This window comes from Berghia stephanieae, chromosome 6 (assembly GCF_034508935.2).
Source record: "Berghia stephanieae isolate SIO BIC M18660-M18661 chromosome 6, UCSD_Bste_1.3, whole genome shotgun sequence".
NCBI lineage: Eukaryota > Metazoa > Mollusca > Gastropoda > Nudibranchia > Aeolidiidae > Berghia > Berghia stephanieae.
This window is the reverse complement of record NC_088365.1, coordinates 19972162-19990754: the sequence shown is the minus strand read 5'-3', so window position 1 is coordinate 19990754 and position 18593 is coordinate 19972162. Positions and strand designations below refer to the sequence as shown.

Genomic DNA, 18593 nt, shown 5'->3' with positions numbered 1-18593 from the left:
CGTTAGGAAGATACAGAAGTGACGATCTCACACATTTCTTAATTGTATCGATCCGTTATGATGAATTAATTGTTGAATCAAAAATGAAGTCCATAAAACCGGTGATGATTGCTGAATAGCTACGTATTTCACACTGGCAGTGAAATATTTTTACTCATCATAATATTCTCGTCAGATCGTCTCTGGTCAATCAATTTAGGACAAACAAAATACGTTAAAAAAATTATATTGCTTTTATCATTTTAAAAAGCCGGCTTTTAAAATATCAGTAAAAACTCTTTCATATCTGTCTTAAATTGATTATCTTGACACGGCCTGATATTTTGAAATTAAACATGTGGCTTAACATGTCGACATGGAATTATATTGGAAATTTGTTCAAATCAATCTATAGTTTTTGTGAAATCAATCAGGGTTGGGAAATTTAAGTTCTTTGAATTTTAAGAAACAAAATTCACTCTTCTCAATAAAGCATAGGTATATCTTAACGTGATTTTTTTTTATTTAAGATTTTCTTTTAGTTTATTGACGTCATGTTTATCCCGATATAATACCGTTTAACATTCTCACTCAATGGTTTCAATGATCTTTTTGTGAATAACTATGACGAAAAATTGTTTTTATGAAACATATTGGGACGTCAAATCTTGGATCGTCCCAGCAGATCCTTTTGTTTCTGTTCACAGACATTTATCGTAGGAGTGAAAACGAGTGAACTGAAATGATAAAAGTAAAATGTTATAATAACTGTTTTTGCTGAACGCATTCCCCACAGTTTTTCACAACGCAAGTATGCATCATTTTAAATCAGTTTAACTGTATCTTTTTGTAAAAAGAAATTGAGTCATTAAATAAGATATTCGTAATAACAGGAAATAAAAAAGAATCTTAGTGCTATTTTTTCTGAAATAAATTTTTTCACAGAGTTGACCCAGATTAATTTCCGAGAAAAGATGGAAATTTACATCATCGGGTGTAGCTTAAAAACCAACAAGTAAACACTCTAAAAAATTAATAGAGATCAGTCAGCCATAAACTTGTTTGAGGATCGGGAAATCAGTTTTGATTTATTATTTTTCGTTTTGTGTTGAGCTTTTACTTTTAAAAAATAATATATATAGTCAGGATAGACGTCCAAAAAATAAGAAGAAAAGGATTTATAAGCAAAGGCATTTATTCTAGGGCGACCTACACACATTAATAATAACACAATAATAATGATAATAATAATAAAAATATAATAATAATAATAATAATAATAATAATAATAATAATAATAATAATAATAATAATAATAATAATAATAATAATAATAATAATAATAATAATAATAATAATAATAATAATAATATAATAATAATAATAATAATAATAATAATAATAATAATAATAATAATAATAATAATAAAAATAATGATAAAAATAATGATAAAAATAATAATAATAATTGTAATAATAATGATAAAAATAAAAATGTGACCCTCCGTCTCAAAGCGGTATTATGTCGGGATCCACTCGGTTAGGGAAATTGAATTCTTTGCCACAAATATCAAACTTGGGTTTAATTTCTATACGTTATGCTGGAGTATAAATACTATTTCTTGCTTTATAAAAACTTCTAAGGTCCAATTTCTCATCATTCTATCTCTAAATTCACTTTTTGGGGTCTGAATCATTCCGACATAATACCGTTTTGAGACGGAGGGTCACAAATAATAATATTTTAATAATATAATAATATAATAATAATAATAATATAATATAATAATAATAATAATAATAATAATAATAATAATAATAATAATATAATAATAATAATAATAATAATAATAATAATAATAATAATAATAATAATAATAATAATAATAATAATGACGATGATGATGATGATGATGATGGTGATGGTGGTGGTGGTGATGATGATGATGATGATGATGATGATGATGATGATGATGATGATGATGATGATGATGATGATGGCGGTAGTTTTTCTCTAAAACAAATAACACTTTTTAAAAAAAACTGACAAGAGACGCTCAATAAATGTACTGAAAGAGACCACTGAAACCAATTTTATCATAATGACCTTCTGAACCTATAATTTTTAAATTTTTAATTAGAATCAGTCAGTGAGACGGGACTGTGACATTAATGATTTTAATACGTTGATATCTAGATATATCAAATTGCATTTGTGCTTTGAAATTCTTGTACTTTTGTCAGATCAGGCAGAGAGAGAGGCGCGTGACTAATTTGCAAATGAAACAATATGTTACACTGCATTCCATCAAAATATGTAAAATATGGAGAGAGAGAGAGAGAGAGAGAGAGAGAGAGAGAGAGAGAGAGAGAGAGAGAGAGAGAGAGAGAGAGAGAGAGAATGATAAGAAGTATATGCCAGAATAATTGTGATATTATTTGTCCTCTTACAGGCCCGACTATTTTATGTTAAGATTTTGTTTTAATGGGTCTTGTAGGTCAAATATTCTGATATCCCCTTTTCAACACAATTAGACTGTTTTAGTCTTTGAGTAATAAAATATGAAATATTATGCTTAAAAAATAGATACCGCTACATGAAAACTTAAATTTACAAATCTCCTTATCAACGGCATTCTAGACACTGTTTACAGTTGCTAAATTTTTCGTTTCAAATGTTAGTCCATTCCAAGTTTTTATTGCTATAATTTGAACAAAGTTTATCCGGTCTGTTCACCATTTTCAGGAAGGCACGGTAAGAGCGATCCGATTGATGTTGGTCAACTAGGATAAAACTCCCCTTTCCAACATCATCACCATCAACCCATCCTTCTACCTACCCGCTCAACCTCATCAACAACTTATCTTATTTCGAAGCTTCATAATAATTTGATGTTTCTTTAGCATTTAATTTTTATTTTATTTGATGATTTTTGCTATTGACCGTTTGAATGTTTTCCTTTGTTTTTAATGGCTTTTATTTCTGACATTGCATTCAACAATGTGCGTCATTCATTCACCCTTCATTGCGACCTTTGCCTAATATTCCGTAAACTGACACAACGCCTTTTTTTAAAACCTTTTGGCCAGAAAACGTATTTCATACATCGATCGACAATAACAACTCCAAACTTATCAGAAGCTCTTAAACTCGAGCCTCCAGATTTTGAAGTCTCGGGTTCAAGAAATTTTGGTACGTTTTTGGGTCATGTCAATTGATTCAATGAATTAAAAATCTTTTGGCCAAAATGTAGGAAAGCCGCTTTGTTAGTTTGGGGCAAGAAATGAGACGAATATCAATTATGATGTTATCAGTATCCATATCAAATTATATTTCAGCACATTGTCTGAATGTTCATAAAGCCTTGTTTCTAACCATTTATTTTCTTTTCTTCGTGGATGTGTTTCGCGTTTCTACAAAACATGTTTTACAATATTATTACTGCCGTACATTAACAGAACACTTTTTTTTGTATTTTTGCCAGATGATTTTTTTTTACGCCGTAATATTATCTCGATAAAATAAGTTAGCCTTCAAATGTTCAAAATGTCTCAAACTCGCGTCACCTTAAGAAGACCTAAAGGAGTCTCGGGTTTGAAATATTATGACAGATTGGGAGTCATACGATATATTGGTATTAGAAGTTTGACGTTTTATAACTAAAATTAAAAAGAAAAAAAAAGATGTTTCGTGAATGTGCGGCAGGATGTATATTACATAACAATGTTATCTAATTTATTATCTGGGAGATCTTGTTTGATTGGTAAATTCGTCAAAGGTTGTTTTATTTTTAATATTTTGCGTGTGATATTTTTCGATGTTTTTATTTTATTTTAATTTTCTATTTTCCTATGTGCCTTAATGCTTTTTATGTTGAAATTAATTTTTCGTTTTCAAGCCAAAAAGTGTTTTACTCATTTTTTAAAACTTTATTTTAGTGGGGTTGATTTGGTGGCGGTGGTGGTGGTTGGGGAATGCAAAGATTTCTTTGGTTGTGTGATGAAATAATACCAAAAACTGTTGAGTTTTCAACATTTTGATAATACAATATGCTACGATAATGTAATTTCAATTAATTGTTGTTTCAAATTAACCCTTCAACGGCAGGCTTTGGTTTTTCTCTAACATAAATAAGATGATACTGTTTTGATAATAAGAGTATCAACAAAAATGTGACTTAGGCTTCACTGAAGTCCGAGTCACATCGTTGAAATCTTTTGCTAAAGTCGTCTAGGAAATATTGGGATGAAGTATACATTTCACGGTTGTATTCATCTTAGCCGTTAAAGGGTTAAATTGTTCTCTCCATTCATTTCTCAATAATTATAACAAGAAACATCTATTTTGTTTTCTTCTTTCCAAACATTGCTCGTCATAATCCTAACCAATCTTGCTATGCCTTCGTGTTCTATCAAAACCATTGTAAATGTGTCAGTTTAAATGCTTTAAGGTTAAGTCATTGACTATTATACTATAATACATTACTTACGTTTTGTGTATAGAGTTGTCACACAATGTCATTTATGAATATTCCACATAAAGAAACACACAGAATATTATGTTACACCGAACACCTTTGCAAACTTTTTTTTTCTGGGTTTAATACCCACAAATATATTTATTTTTTAAAAAAGGGGGGAGGGGGGGGGGGAGTGGGGAGGGGAGGGGGGGGGGGGGGTAATAATACCCACAAATATAAAGGGTGTGTGTTTGGGGGGGGGGGTATCAAAAGAATAACAAAAATAGCTTCTTTATCTTAGATATAGAGGCTGAATTGCCAAATTATAAATGGTAACACGCTTTACATTAACACGGACGACTTGGGTTCAAGTTCAATCAAGAATTGTACACTTTCGATTATTTTTTTTATTTTATCTTTATTATCCTTGGATTAATTAACCCCCCCCCCCCCCCACACACACACACTTCAGACAACAATGGTGGCAAATAAATGTTTATAAACTAAAAATGAAAACGTTGTAGTCCTTTAGAACCATTAGACTCATAGAGCCGGAGTTTATCTTGGCTATAACAGCGTGAAATGGACAAATGCAATTGTGCGAAAAAATTAAATACTGTATTGCAATCCGTATCAGTCTAATCTTTTCATTTGGTTCTTTCCGACATGATACCCATTTCAAAAGAATAGTACCATTTTTATCGATCACTTTGGTCTCGGTTTTGGTATGTAACTTATACATATAAATAAATCATTAATAAATAGATAAATAAATAAATAATTAAATAAATAAATGCATAAATAAATAGATAAATAAATAAATAAATAGATAAATAAATAAATTAAATACCAAAGACAAAACTAACAAAACTCTAAGAATTTTTTTTCTTCTACAAATCGATTACTCGTGTGTGTGTGTGTCTGTGTGTGTGTATGTGTGTGTGTGTGTGTGTGTGTGTGTGTGTAGCAAGTAAAAGTACACGTTCCATTTTTCAAGAGACAAAGTGTGGGGGTAAGTTCTGCATCGGTCAGAGTTGTAAAGAGCGAGGTAATTCCATTAGATAACACATTATATAGAGCAGTAAAGTTAGGTGCCCCAAACGTAAACAAAGGTCGAGAAGCACGTGGCAAACCACATGTTCCTGTCTTGACAGCTCACGTTCCAATGTAAATTATAGAAAAAAATAACCTTTAAAATTTGGCTGTTAGGTGGCAAAAGAAACACATATTCATAAATACTCGATCATGCATCAAATAATGTCTAGATATGGATATTTTATGGAACAAAAGGTAAAATTTTCTAAAATTTATCAAAAGTTACAGTCTATCTATTTTTAGACCAGAGCAAATTATTGCGCTGGTGTGAACAAAACGAGAATTATTCGGAGCCTGATTTTCATAATAATTTAGCCTTATATTATTATTTCTGCAACTGTTAGATTTTATGTAAACATATTTTCAATACTGAAAGTGTATTGCCTACAACTCAAACTACAAAATTGGGAGACCTATATTGTGCGTAAATTATTCCGGTCCCTAACGGAAATCACTAGCAACTTGTTATTGTTTACGTTTGGGGCACCTAACTTTACTGCTCTATAATAACAACAAAGATCAAAACTAACAAAACGCTAAGAAATATTTTTCTTCTTCTACAAATCGATTTCTCATGTGTATAGCCAGGAAAAGTATGCGTTCCATATTTCAAGAGACAAAGTGTGGGGCAAAGTTCTGCATCGGTCAGAGTTGTAAAGAACGAAGTAATTCCATTAGATAACACATTATATAAAAAACGCATGATTAAAATATGCTCGGGGCATCTGCATTTGCTAGTTGCTTTCATTCTTGCATCATAAAACAGGTCAAGGTACCTTGTTCATTGTTCATAGGTCAGGCACACTTCAGGGATAAGGGTATTAATTTGGTAGGGGCAACACAGACCTGCCTACGTAAAAATTTTGAAAAATCGTAATTTTTAACCCTCTCCTTACCAGACATTTTCAGAATTTTCCCCAAATCTTCACACCCACCCAACACAAAAACAGACATATCTTAACAGAAAAGCAAAGATGTCATTCTATACATACAATTGTTCTCCAATATGGGCTCTATTACAGAATGTCAAGGTTTTATAGCTAGAGCAAATAGAAATGAAATTTAGATGAGAAAAGAGACGGTTGTATCGTAACAAATGTGACGATTTTCCAATAGGTGGTAAGGAGAGGGTTAAGAGATAAAAATAATAGTCGTAAGAGTTAACTTAATAGGTCAATAATTTACCCTCACGATTATAAAATACATGCCAAAATCCTTAAAAGTATGTATCAAGCCTCGTTTTCAATACGTTTTAATGACAGAAATGCTGATGAAGTTTTGAAATTGGAGCCGAAATTCCGTTTAATTTACGAATTTTTCGTAGTTGGACGCAGATCTGGGGTGAGAACACAGAACTAAGAAATCAACCTCTTCCAAAACCATCTATCTTTAGAGTCGATGAATAATAGAAAAAGCTCAATGTGTTACATTGTAGCAAAAGGCCACTAAGACTAGTGACAGAATCAATGGAATAGCACGCACTCCTTATGTAAGAAACACTCCGTCATACATGATAAAACGATTTCCCTTTCGCTTGTGGCCAAAGTACTTTTACTTTTACCTAATATACTGATAGATTAACAACCACTTAAAATTAAAAGGTACGGACTTTAAAATTTGGCCAGAAAACTCGTCCTTCAAATGTCGATCGATTATAATGACCAGCTTTTGGCAAAAACTCTCAAACCTGGGACTTCGCGAAGTCACAGGTTTAAGAGTTTTTTGTTTTTTTTCCAAGATGAGGGTCATAATTTAAATCAATCGATAATAATCTGAAGGACGAGTTTTCTGGCCAAATTTTAAACTTCGCGCTTTTCCAGAATGCGGTAGTTAAGCTCAAGTTCGAGTTTTTGAGGCTTTTTGACAAGTTGAGAGTCATCTTTCCTAATTGTCAAGAATATAAAAATCGTCTGTCTAAGATGAAAAAAAAAATGTGCTTGGTCAGAGTACGTCAGACTGGGGGGCAAAAAAGGGAAATGATCAAATAAAAGGATGACTTGCATTGTGTGTAATGGACATTTGATTCCATAAGGCCTGATGTGAAGATCGAGAATAATCGTGGGTCGCGTTGAGCAAATTGGTCATTGGAAATTCGCTATTTTCAGGTTTATATTTATTTTATTTTTCATTTTAATGATTGTAAGAATTATAAACTTTACGGAATTATTTTTTGATACACTAGGGACACAAAAATGTCCATTATCCTTCGCGTCTGTAGAAGATTCTGTCAAAACAACAAATGCCCCCCCCCCCCAGCCCCCTCTCCCCCTTATGACTGAAGACGAAATATCATTTAATATTTTTGCACGTGTATGGACATGTACTTACGATCTGGTTTTTTGATTATTTTTTGTTGTTGAGGATTTGAGATTATAAAAAAAATACATCAACAAAAAACAAAACAACAAACAACAAACACAACATAGGAATTTGGAGAACGTGTATCGGACTCATTGTGAAGCTTAACTCTCTCCTTACCGAACTTTTTCACGATTCTCCACTAAACATCAGACCCCTCTAACATAAAAATTGATTTTTAAGCCTTTACTCAAAAGAAATAAATAGCTACGTGTACATCGCAGAATTAAGTTCTTATAACTATAATTTTAAAATCTTCAAATTTTGTGATTACAAAAAGAAAACTGATTGAGATAAAAGTTGGTGGAATCGAAACAAATGTGACGATTTTCCTGTAGTTGGTATGGAGGGGGTTAACCCTCTCCTTACCAGCACATTTTCAGGATTTTCCCCAAAACTTCACACCCAACTTACACAAAATATATTTTTTATCACTCAAACACAATAGCTGTAAGGTCTTGCCACACATAATCTTTAGCAAAACATGCTCTACAACATACTATTTATTTTCTTTAAAATTTATGATGTACAAAAGAAATTCGAATATGAAAAATGTTGGTTGTATCGTAACGAATGTGACGATTTTCCTATAGTTGGTATGGAGGGGGTTAATAGACTTTTTCTTGCTACAGACCTGGGATAACTATCTATGTTATTTTCCTGAATCTCTGAATGGGATACAACGTTAACTCACTCAATCCTAGAGTTTTTTTGTTTGTTTTTTTTTTATGTTTTTTTTTTTTGCTACTTCTCAAAATTGAAAAAAAAATGTATGAGCATGTACATAGGATAGTTTTATTCAACTACCATTAATATGTAAAAACTATAATACATTAGCTTTGATACTGCGCCTATAATTTGTCTCAGAAAAATGTAATAAATAGACATGGGGTAAAAGTAACCAGGGTATACTACGGATATAGTCGGTGTTAGGCTTGAGTGAGTTAAAATTATTGTTGTGGCTATTAGTATTATTGTTGCTGTAGTTGTCTTTATTTTTATTGTTGTTATTATTGTTTGTGTTGTTGTTGTTGATGATGATGTTATTGTATGTTGTTGTTTTTAATCTGGAGGCCTTGGAGCGTGTGCTCTTCGGTCATATGCCACAAAATAAACAAGAAAATAAAGAGTTGGTACCAAGGTTTCCTGCATCAGGATTAAAACGGTGTTGCATTAAATTGAAGACGTTTAGAATGTTTTTTCCTCAATGTCCATAGGTTTGATAAGTCATGATTTTTCATATTCCATCTTTAAAAATCTCCCAAAAGACTATAATATTATTATATGCATTCGTTAGATTGGGGGGGGGGGGGGGCAGTGTGGAATACGCGGTGTGGTAATTGCTTCGTACCCAGAAGGTACAAAGTTCGATTCCCAGCCGAGCTGTAGAAGTAGAAAATCACCCCACCCAAGCTCTATTTGCGGCGCTAGCTGCACTGCGGCTGACACCTGAGTTATTCCAGGTTTCCCTTGATATAGACTTTAGAGAAAAATTACCCATTGGGAATGAATAGAGGGTATTTGTGACCCTTCGTCTCAAAACTGTATTAAGTCGGGATAGTTAAGATGTTGAAAATTGAATTTATAGCCAGAAATATCAGACTTGTGTTGAGTTTGTATGCTTTATTGAATATACTGGATACCATATTTTAGGGTGCTAATGCCAACAATTTATATTTTTGGCCAGTTTAACATTTAATTCGGCTTTTAAGCATTTGGTTCGTTCCGACATAATACCGTTTTGAGACGATGGGTCACATTTTTATTCATTCATTTATTTTTTTACCCTAAAAAGTTTTAAATTATAAGAGATTGTCTCTATTCACCTTGTTATTTTTAATTATTAATATTTTTTAAATCCAAGTAGCATTACTGTAAACGTTGGGGAATTAATGTAGCTCTTGTGCGGCTATGTGGTCGTGTGGTATGCCACTCGTTTTCGGATTGGAAGGTCCTGGGTTCGAGCCTTACGCTTGGCGCATAGTTGGGTCCTTGGAGAAGGCTCTTTACTCACATTCTCTCACCGTACTCATGTGTAAAATGAGAACCTGGCCGTTAACAGCGTTGTCTCTGTCCGAAAAAATTATAAGATCGCCTAACAGGCGTCATGTCCCGTCCTAAATATTAATGTTGCTGTTGGCCAGGGACCCTAGTAAAACGCTTTGAGCACATTTAGTGGATATTGCGCTATATAAAAGCTCATTTAAAAAAATCTTTGTAATATGATGATACTGTAACGTCTATGATAATGTTTTTAGTTGAGTTGTTAATACTGTAAATACGTCGCTTGTAATGGAAGAAAAACATTTCTGTGATACCTTTCGAGAATGCTCGAGATGACGGCGAATGTTTATTTTTTTTTTTTGGCCGGAATAACCTAAGACCACCGGACATTTCACAGATTTTTCACAATTTCCCAATAATTCAGTTATATCCAATTCTGACACTTAGTGATTGTATGAAGTTGACGTCACTCATTTGGGTGATTAGTTCTCCGTAAATTCTACCAATCGGACGATTAACTTTTAAGGTTACACATAGTTTTGCATGTTGGTAACTTACGATTTGTCTGGTGGATAGAACCTGGTATTTTACTTAAACGTATACCATCAATATCAAGCCGCAGAACATGATCATAGATCAATATTACAAGATGTTTAATGCACGACTTTTTATTTGTTTTGTTTTTGTTTTTAAGGGTTTTACGCCGCTTGCAACACATTTAGGTTATATCAGTGCCAGTAAAAAGGAAGAAAATGGGATAGTAAAAAGTTATAGAATTACAATTAAAGTACCCAAGAGAAAGGAAGACAAAGGGGAACGACTTTTTGTGTGCACAAACAAAAATTAAAAATCACAAATCCCCTGTGAGATGACATAATATATTTGCTGTACAAAGGTCATAAACACAGAAAAATACCGCGAGCTGGTCCTTAGCCTAGAGACATCAGATTGATTTATTCTGGTTTAAAAAAAAAATACAAATGCAAAACAAAAACAAACAACACTACCACAGTAGGTGAATTCTGTGTCGAATTTAGAGATGGGGAAAAATTTTCAAAATCCCAATTTTTGCAGACATTAAAACCGATAATGTTTGTTTGTTTTATGTTTTAAGGGTTTTACGGCGCTTGCAACACATTAAGGTCATATAAGCGCCAGTAAAAAAGGAAGAAAATGGGATAGTAAAAAGTTCTAGAATTACAATTAAAGCACAAAAGAAAAGGTGAGACAAAGGGGAATTGGTTCAAATAGGGATCAGATGTAGATTCCAAGAGCATACCACCAATGTACTTAGTTTGAGATCACTTAAAAGTCTCATCCAGACACAAGCATAGGCCCGAACTAAGAGGAATACACTCAAATGTTTACAAATTATATAATATAATATGCAAACTAAACATTATACAATGCAAAACAGAGAGATGATTTACAAGGAAAAAAATATCACCTCCCAAAACAATAACTATGCATTTGACTGTTTCCTTCCCAGCCAGGACCCTGACCAGGGCCAGGACAAAACCAAGTAATCTCATTCCAAGACAAAGACAGAAAGCAAGTTGGAAAACAGATATAAGGGGATAGAAGACACAGTATGTACCTCCCTGCCCACTATGGGAGGTCAGGAACCCCACCCAAGAAAAAAAAAAAAACAAAAAAAAACAAAAAACCGATAAGATCTCTTCTTGATATACATATGTCGACTCATTCTGTCTATCATTTTGGTTGAAGAAGAAAATAGCGCCCTTCAAAATAAGTAATAAACAATAAAAATGGTAAAAACAGCTTCAAAAAATAACAAAATAACAAACACGGAACGTTTCGGGCTGAAACCCATTTCTTCAGCCAACCACAAAAACAATAAAAACATAAAAAGGTTACTTTAAAATCCAGATAAATGGCAGATAAATATTCTATTCAATATTCCAATATCTCATTACTTATCGAAAATGACGGGTTAAATATTTCTCTGCCGTCTGTCGCCCTTCAAAATATTATTATATTTGTCCAAGTTTGAATGTCGGGAGAGTTGTTAATGATAAGCACATGCGAGAGATTACTCCTAGTACTACTTCTCTCCATTAAAATCCTTCATCGTATTTTCGAGCATTCTCAAATGTTCAACCCCTTGATTTAACTCATTCAATCCTAGAGATTTTTGCTACTTTTCAAAATTGGAAAAAATGTATTAAAATGAGCATGTGCATAGATAGTTTTATTCAACTATCACTATCATTGATACACAAGCAAAAACTAAAAACATTAGCTTTGATACTACACCTATAATTTGTCTCAGAAAGAAAATATAACAAATAGGCATGAGATAAAAGTAACCCGGGAAAACTACGGATATAGTAGGTGTTAGGGTTGAGTGAGTTAATACAAGATGTTGATGCAAGTTCTTTTTTTTATTTTTTTTATTTTAATTTTAATTGGACGTACTATTACTGACAACGAATGTATGTATCTTATAATGTTATACCAAACCGTGTAAAACTGAATAAATATTGAACTTATCTGATCCGTTCAAATGTGTTTATTAATTTATGCTATCGAATTCAGTTGTTTCTGTGTTTTTGACAAATCAATTAAACCATTCAACTTGAGTATTAGACGTGAAGGTACGTATGTTTGTTTTGCTTTTGTTTTTTACAGCGCTTGCAACACATTTAGAGGTCAATTCAGCGCCAGTTAAAAGAAAGAAAAGGACAGTGAAAAAAATTATAAAATTAGAAGTAAAAGGACCCAAGAAAAAGTAAACATAAAGGGGAATCGGTTCAAATAGGGAACTAAGGTAGATTCCGAGAACACTATCAGAAGAAGCAGAAGAGAAGGATGAAACCACTGCAGTGACACTTTTGAATGAAAGCGTCGGGCGATGAGTCAGTAAACTTCGTAAACTAGCTAATCGCCTGACACTTTTCTAAAAATTACGTCACAAAACAAAGGGGTGGTCATAAAAAGAGAGTGAGAAAAGAGTTGTTGATAGTGCTCAAGGAAACAAATGATCCCATTGTTTGAATAGTGAATAAAACTCACTATTTACTTTCTTTTGGTGGTCAGTGCCTTGTATAGTGACAATGTGTTGGTATGGTCAAGCTGAGTTTGTTTTGTTTATTTGTTTTGGAGGATTTTAAGGCGCTTGCAACACATTAAAGTCATATCAGCGCTATTAAACAGGAAGAAAATGGAATAGTAAAGTTCTAGAATTACAATTAAAGCACCCAAGAAAAGGTAAGACAAAGGGGAATTGGTTCAAATAGGAAACAGATGTAGATTCCAAGAAAACGCTATCAAAGTACTTAGTTTGAGATCACCCAAAAGTCTCATCCAGACAGCAGCACAGGTCAAAACAAAAAAATATCATCTCCAAAAACTCTACCAATACATTGGCTGTTTCCCTCTCAGCCAGGGTATCCTGCCAAGGCCAAGTAATCTCATTCCAAGACAAAGACAGAAAGCATGTTGGAAAACAGGTATAGGGGGATAGAAGACACAGTAAGTGCCTCCCTACCCGCTATGGGAGGTCAGGAACCCCATCCAGAAGCTGAGTTTATAAAGGCTACATTTCAAGTCATGGATGGTTTTTCTCCAGTTAATTTAGCCAAAACACAATTAATCAAAACTATACAACAAGAACAAAACAAGAATTATTAAAATATTTTCACGATTTATTATCAAAACTTTCAGTGAGACTTTCGTCATGGATATTATTTTTTAAGTCAACTATGTAACTGCACAAGAGAGTTAAAAGCTCTCAGAATAATTTTTGGAAACAAAATTAATTCTTTATCCATCTTTCATTTTGTTAATCAAGGAAATTCCGTTTTCCCCTAGAACATAACAAAAAGAAAACCTAAAAACAAAACATAACACCCCCCCCCCCAATAAAAAACAAGCAAACCCATAATTGTTATAAAATATAAACTTCTACAAAAATTATAACCAAAACCTTGACTGAATATATCAGACGGTTTTTAAAATAAAAACTAGCCTAATGAAATTTTCATTTTCTATACATCATTGGGAGGAAACATATTATTGTACAGATTATGAACTGTCTTTAGTGGAAAAAAGAAGAAAATTTAGCAGAAGTCGTCACTGTTGCTGCCAAGCTTTGCAAATAATAATTTTTAAAAATAATAAAATAAATGCTGCTTTGTTTGACTCGATTATTAAGCTAGATATGTCGATAAAATATAGAAATGAAACATCAGACAACACAATGTACTGTTTGTCGAAAAATTAAAATATCTAAAAACGTAGCATATTTCCTTACAACATTGAATCAAATTTATTATCAAAATGGTAACTTTCAATTTTAGTTAAGGATCTCCTACAAAACCAATATGTGACTTTCTGTCTCAATCTGAATTATCTGGTATTAAGTTGGATTGAAGCGAGCAAAGAGAAGTAAATAGACACTTAGATAACCACGCCTCTCGGACAGTCGTCATACTGTAAACAATGGCAGTGATTGGTTGACATCACAAACTCACGATATTTACTAACGATGGTATGTGTCTTAGTAAAATAGCCACTGTTTTACCGCTTGATCAAGAGAACCAGCACAGAGAAAATATGTGTAATTTCAAACGTTTATAATATGGTCGAGAAATTCGTGTGATAACTGGTCATCCATCTGCAGGTATAAAAACAATAACAATGATCAGAGAGAGGTGGATTTCATTCAAGTCATTGCTGATAAACAACCAACCATGCTGTCTGAACGCGTGTGAAGGTGTGTCACAAATTCCACGTTTTGATATGCTCCCATCCAATTGCATCATTTGTGGATAAGGACTCCAGTAAGGGTATGGGCTAAATCCAGAACCTACTACAGTACAAGACAGACAGACATTCCTAGAGAATGGGACTAGAGGACCCTAAAAGTAGTCCTTGCCAACCACCAGCTGATCCTATTATCTATTTCATCTGAGGTAAACAAATGACAAAACTACGGGGAGCTGATGGTGTAGTGATGAACAACTAGTCTTTAGGTCAAAAAGTCAATGGTTTAAATCCAAGTGAAGATTCTAAAATTCTAGGATTTTTTGCTGATGACTTCCAAGTTTGAGGGCTTTGTACCATTGTTGTTGGACTTTGTTTTTGTTTTGTTTTTAAGGGTTTTACGGCGCTTGCAACACATTAAGGTCATATCAGCGCCAGTAAAAAGGAAGAAAATGGGATAGTAAAAAGTTCTAGAATTACAATTAAAGCAGCCAAGAGAAAGTAAGACAAAGGGGAACTGGGAACAAATAGGGATCAGATGTAGAATCCAAGAGCATACCACCAATGTACTTAGTTTGAGATCACCTATGTCTCATCCGGACACATGCACAAAATCCAACAAAGAGGAATACACTCAAATGCTTACATTATTCATTAAAAATAACATAATAATGCATAACAGAGAGATGATTTACAAGGAAAAAAATATCATCTCCCAAAACAATAACTATGCATATGACTGTTTCCCTCCCAGCCAGGACTCCGACCAGGCCAGGAAAAAACCAAGTAATCTCATTCCAAGACAAAGACAGAAAGCATGTTGGAAAACAGATATAAGGGGATAGAAGACACAGTATGTACCTCCCTGCCCGCTATGGGAGGTTTGTTGGACTTTGAGACGGCACTAAAATGACTGAAAAGTGTTGCAAGCACCCTTAAAAATAATAATTGAAATAGAAGCACTACATTTTAAATAATCTCCTTGCATTTGGTAAGTGCATTCTCCATAATAATGGAAATGTGACGAAAAGGAAGGTTAAGAATAGATACATAATGGTTTCCACCAATAGGTCTTATGCTTTAATGAGAAGCAGGGATGATGGCACAAATGCCAGAATGGGCAAAATTTGTAAGGTTAAGGGAAAGAACATATTGGTAAAAACTAGTATAGAATCACTCTGTGACAAGGTAAAGAGGCTCAATCTTGAAATAAAAAGGCTAACATTTTCAGATATATTATTCATGGCATTCCGAAATCCATCTTGAAGTCTAAGGGTTTCATTCGTTGCAGGCTGAAAAAATACAACTAAATTTTAGCATCAACCACCATCCTGAGAGCTCTGCTTGCTGCTATAGATTCCCAAATGAATTGAATTCCTTTCAAACTCCACAACATACGAAATCAAGAATCTTTCATGGCTGGAGAAGCTTCTCGAGTTTTTCAACAGTTGAAGTTGTGAAAAACACAGCTCTTGTCTTGATCACAAAAGAAATTTGTCCTCTACTATTCATATAAATTCAGTGTCGCAGACTCTTCTCGTCATCAGTGACATACAATATCCAAAAACAAACATACCCAGAATTCAGCACTGTCTGCATTCAACATTGTCATTCCATATAAATCTCATCTTTAACATTGACTTCACACGAGTCATAACACAAAAGCACAGTTGCTTGCCAATTGTTTTATTTCTTGTTATTTCTTGTCCATCTTCCAGTAAAAACACTGGGGCCAATCTGGAAACTGTGATTGATCAAGAAGCTTGAGAGCCTTTGAGTCAATCCGTAACACCATCACCAATACTAACACCTACACCATTACAACCACCACCACCACCACACCGTCACCCAATAAGATCAATGTCATCATCATCATCATTCTCATCCTTTAAAAGAGGAGCGAGAGTGAGGGAGAATGAATGGTTGTGTTTTTTAAAAAGTTCTGGATGATTTCTCCACATCAAAGTCGGCTGGGAAACATCTCAGCGCTTTCTGTGGAGAAAGAAAAAAAAAAGAAGACACAGACATTGTTTAATAAATATAATAATAAAAATATATTAAACTTAAGCATAAAACTAATGAGGTCACGTTTGATACCTTCGATAGTAAAGTAATTGACTCAGAGATAAAGGAAACTTTCCATCCAGCAAATATTGAGTAGCTAGATCTATTATATGTGTGCAGGGAAGTACTTAGCTGTAAACTATTCGATCCTATGTTATTATCCTATTAAAAGGGTAGTAAGAAATTGTTGGTGATAAATTCCAGTGCCATGGGCATTTTGTAGCTTTGTGGTATCTTGAACTGATACTCAACGAGACTTGCATACTACTAAAAGTTTAACTCTCACAGTGGGCAATGCCAATTTGAGATCTTGGAATAGGCTATAATCTCATCTCACTTGTAAGCAAAGTGAATATCTGGCAAGTAGCAGCCTTGCCTCTCTTGTAAAAAAACAAAACAACATTATAACAACCCTATACAGGCTCCATGTCTAGTCCTTCGTATTCAGTGTTGAAGTTGGCTTGGGATTCCCTGTAATGCGCGTTGAGCATTTAGATGGTAGAAGTTGATTTTATGGCCAAAAATATGAAATTTGAAAAAAAATTTTTAACATTGAAACATTATAAGGAACAAAGTTGACGTCATTCACTTATTATTTTTTGGACAGCCTGTAAATGATTAGTTCTCACTAAAAATATACCTATCAGACTATAAACGGTTAGACCTGTAAATGAGCTCTATAAAAATTGACTGAAACTCTTCGACAAACTGAAGATTCAATTATTTTTTTAAAAATAAGGGCATCATTGGAGAGGAGAGTGATAAATACAATACATTAAAATAGTGGGTGTTATTTCTTACTGGAAGTATGACTGCCATAATTTGATGTAGAAGTAGAAGGAATGCTAAATAAGCATGTCATTCATATAGGTAAAGATGACTTCATCAAAATCATATTCCTGCCTCTGGAATTTTTTTGACATAGTCAGAAAAATAATCACCATTATCATCTTTAACTTCTAGCCATGACCTATTGAATTTATTCCTCACATCTTTATCGATGCTCGACAAGTCTGAATTGCGATCCACGAACAGCTAAGCCATTGTGAGAACATTAGAATAATGTAGCAATGAGCAAACTTGATTTTCAATCAGTAAATGACCGAAAAAAACAAACTTAAATAAATATGACACTGAATTATTAAGTAGAAGTGAATTATTATTATCAAGAAGAAACTTCGGCAGGCGTAGCGGAAAAATTCAAAGAATCGAAATGAAGGTAAATCGCCACAAAACAGCAAGCTTGCTTGGGCTTGAGCAAAACAATGGCAGAAAACGTCCTGATTTGCACGGGAATTAATTAGGCTACTTACCATTGTTCCTTATAATCAGGTACTCAATCAGTGAAGAAACGGTCAACCAGTTTGTTTACAACGTGAGGCAATCGAAATGTGCTTGTAGCAATCTATCCTAACTTTCGATTTGAAGGTGTCTACATAACATTCGCAATTTACTTTATCATACTTTTGAGACTCGCCAGGTAAATGTGGTCAATTTTGGCTTAGATGAAACAGTGAAATTTATCGCTCGGTGGCTCAGTTAAAATTGGCTACAGTTGGGATCGCGACGGGTTTGGAAAGTGAAAAAATAATTTAACGAAGGATGTGTGAAAATACCCAGGGATGTGTTCAGACACGCCTTTTATAAAAAGCGTCGCTTAGTCTTGGCAATATATACATCGTTAATATAAACCGTCCCCATGAGCTATGCGTAGCGCTGTGGAACACTCCTAATTACTTTACGGTCATTCGACTACGATTTGTGAATTCTTTCTTTTTTTATTTATTTCTTTCTTTCTTTCCTTTTTTTAAATATTTGAATTTGACAAATTGACTGATTTCAGTTAATTGACTGAGAATTTACAGGCCTAAAACGGTAAAGATTACACACAGTTTTGTGTGTTGG

At 33.5% G+C, this 18593-nt stretch overlaps 2 protein-coding genes and 1 long non-coding RNA gene across 10 annotated transcripts in view; 2 read left to right on the top strand and 1 right to left on the bottom strand.

Annotated features, from left to right (window-relative positions):
* LOC144974634 (potassium voltage-gated channel subfamily A member 1-like) overlaps positions 1 to 4608 on the top strand; it is a 43715-nt gene extending 39107 nt beyond the window's left edge. Inside the window, exon 4 of the mRNA XM_078917705.1 lies at positions 2726 to 4608. Coding sequence (XP_078773831.1) covers positions 2726 to 2772 — 47 coding nt within the window. The 3' untranslated portion in view covers positions 2773 to 4608. The remainder of the gene's footprint in view (positions 1 to 2725) is intronic.
* A 2907-nt stretch (positions 4609 to 7515) lies between these two features.
* Positions 7516 to 13832, top strand: LOC144974655 (uncharacterized). Its single transcript, XR_013645790.1, has 2 exons — positions 7516 to 10987; positions 11571 to 13832. It is a non-coding gene; the product is annotated as an uncharacterized LOC144974655 (long non-coding RNA).
* Positions 13547 to 18593, bottom strand: part of LOC144974652 (regulator of nonsense transcripts 2-like) — a 75572-nt gene continuing 70525 nt past the window's right edge. For all 8 annotated transcript variants that reach the window (XM_078917735.1, XM_078917731.1, XM_078917727.1 and 5 more), the window contains one exon: positions 13547 to 16616. In XM_078917735.1, coding sequence (XP_078773861.1) covers positions 16607 to 16616 — 10 coding nt within the window. In that variant the 3' untranslated portion in view covers positions 13547 to 16606. The remainder of the gene's footprint in view (positions 16617 to 18593) is intronic.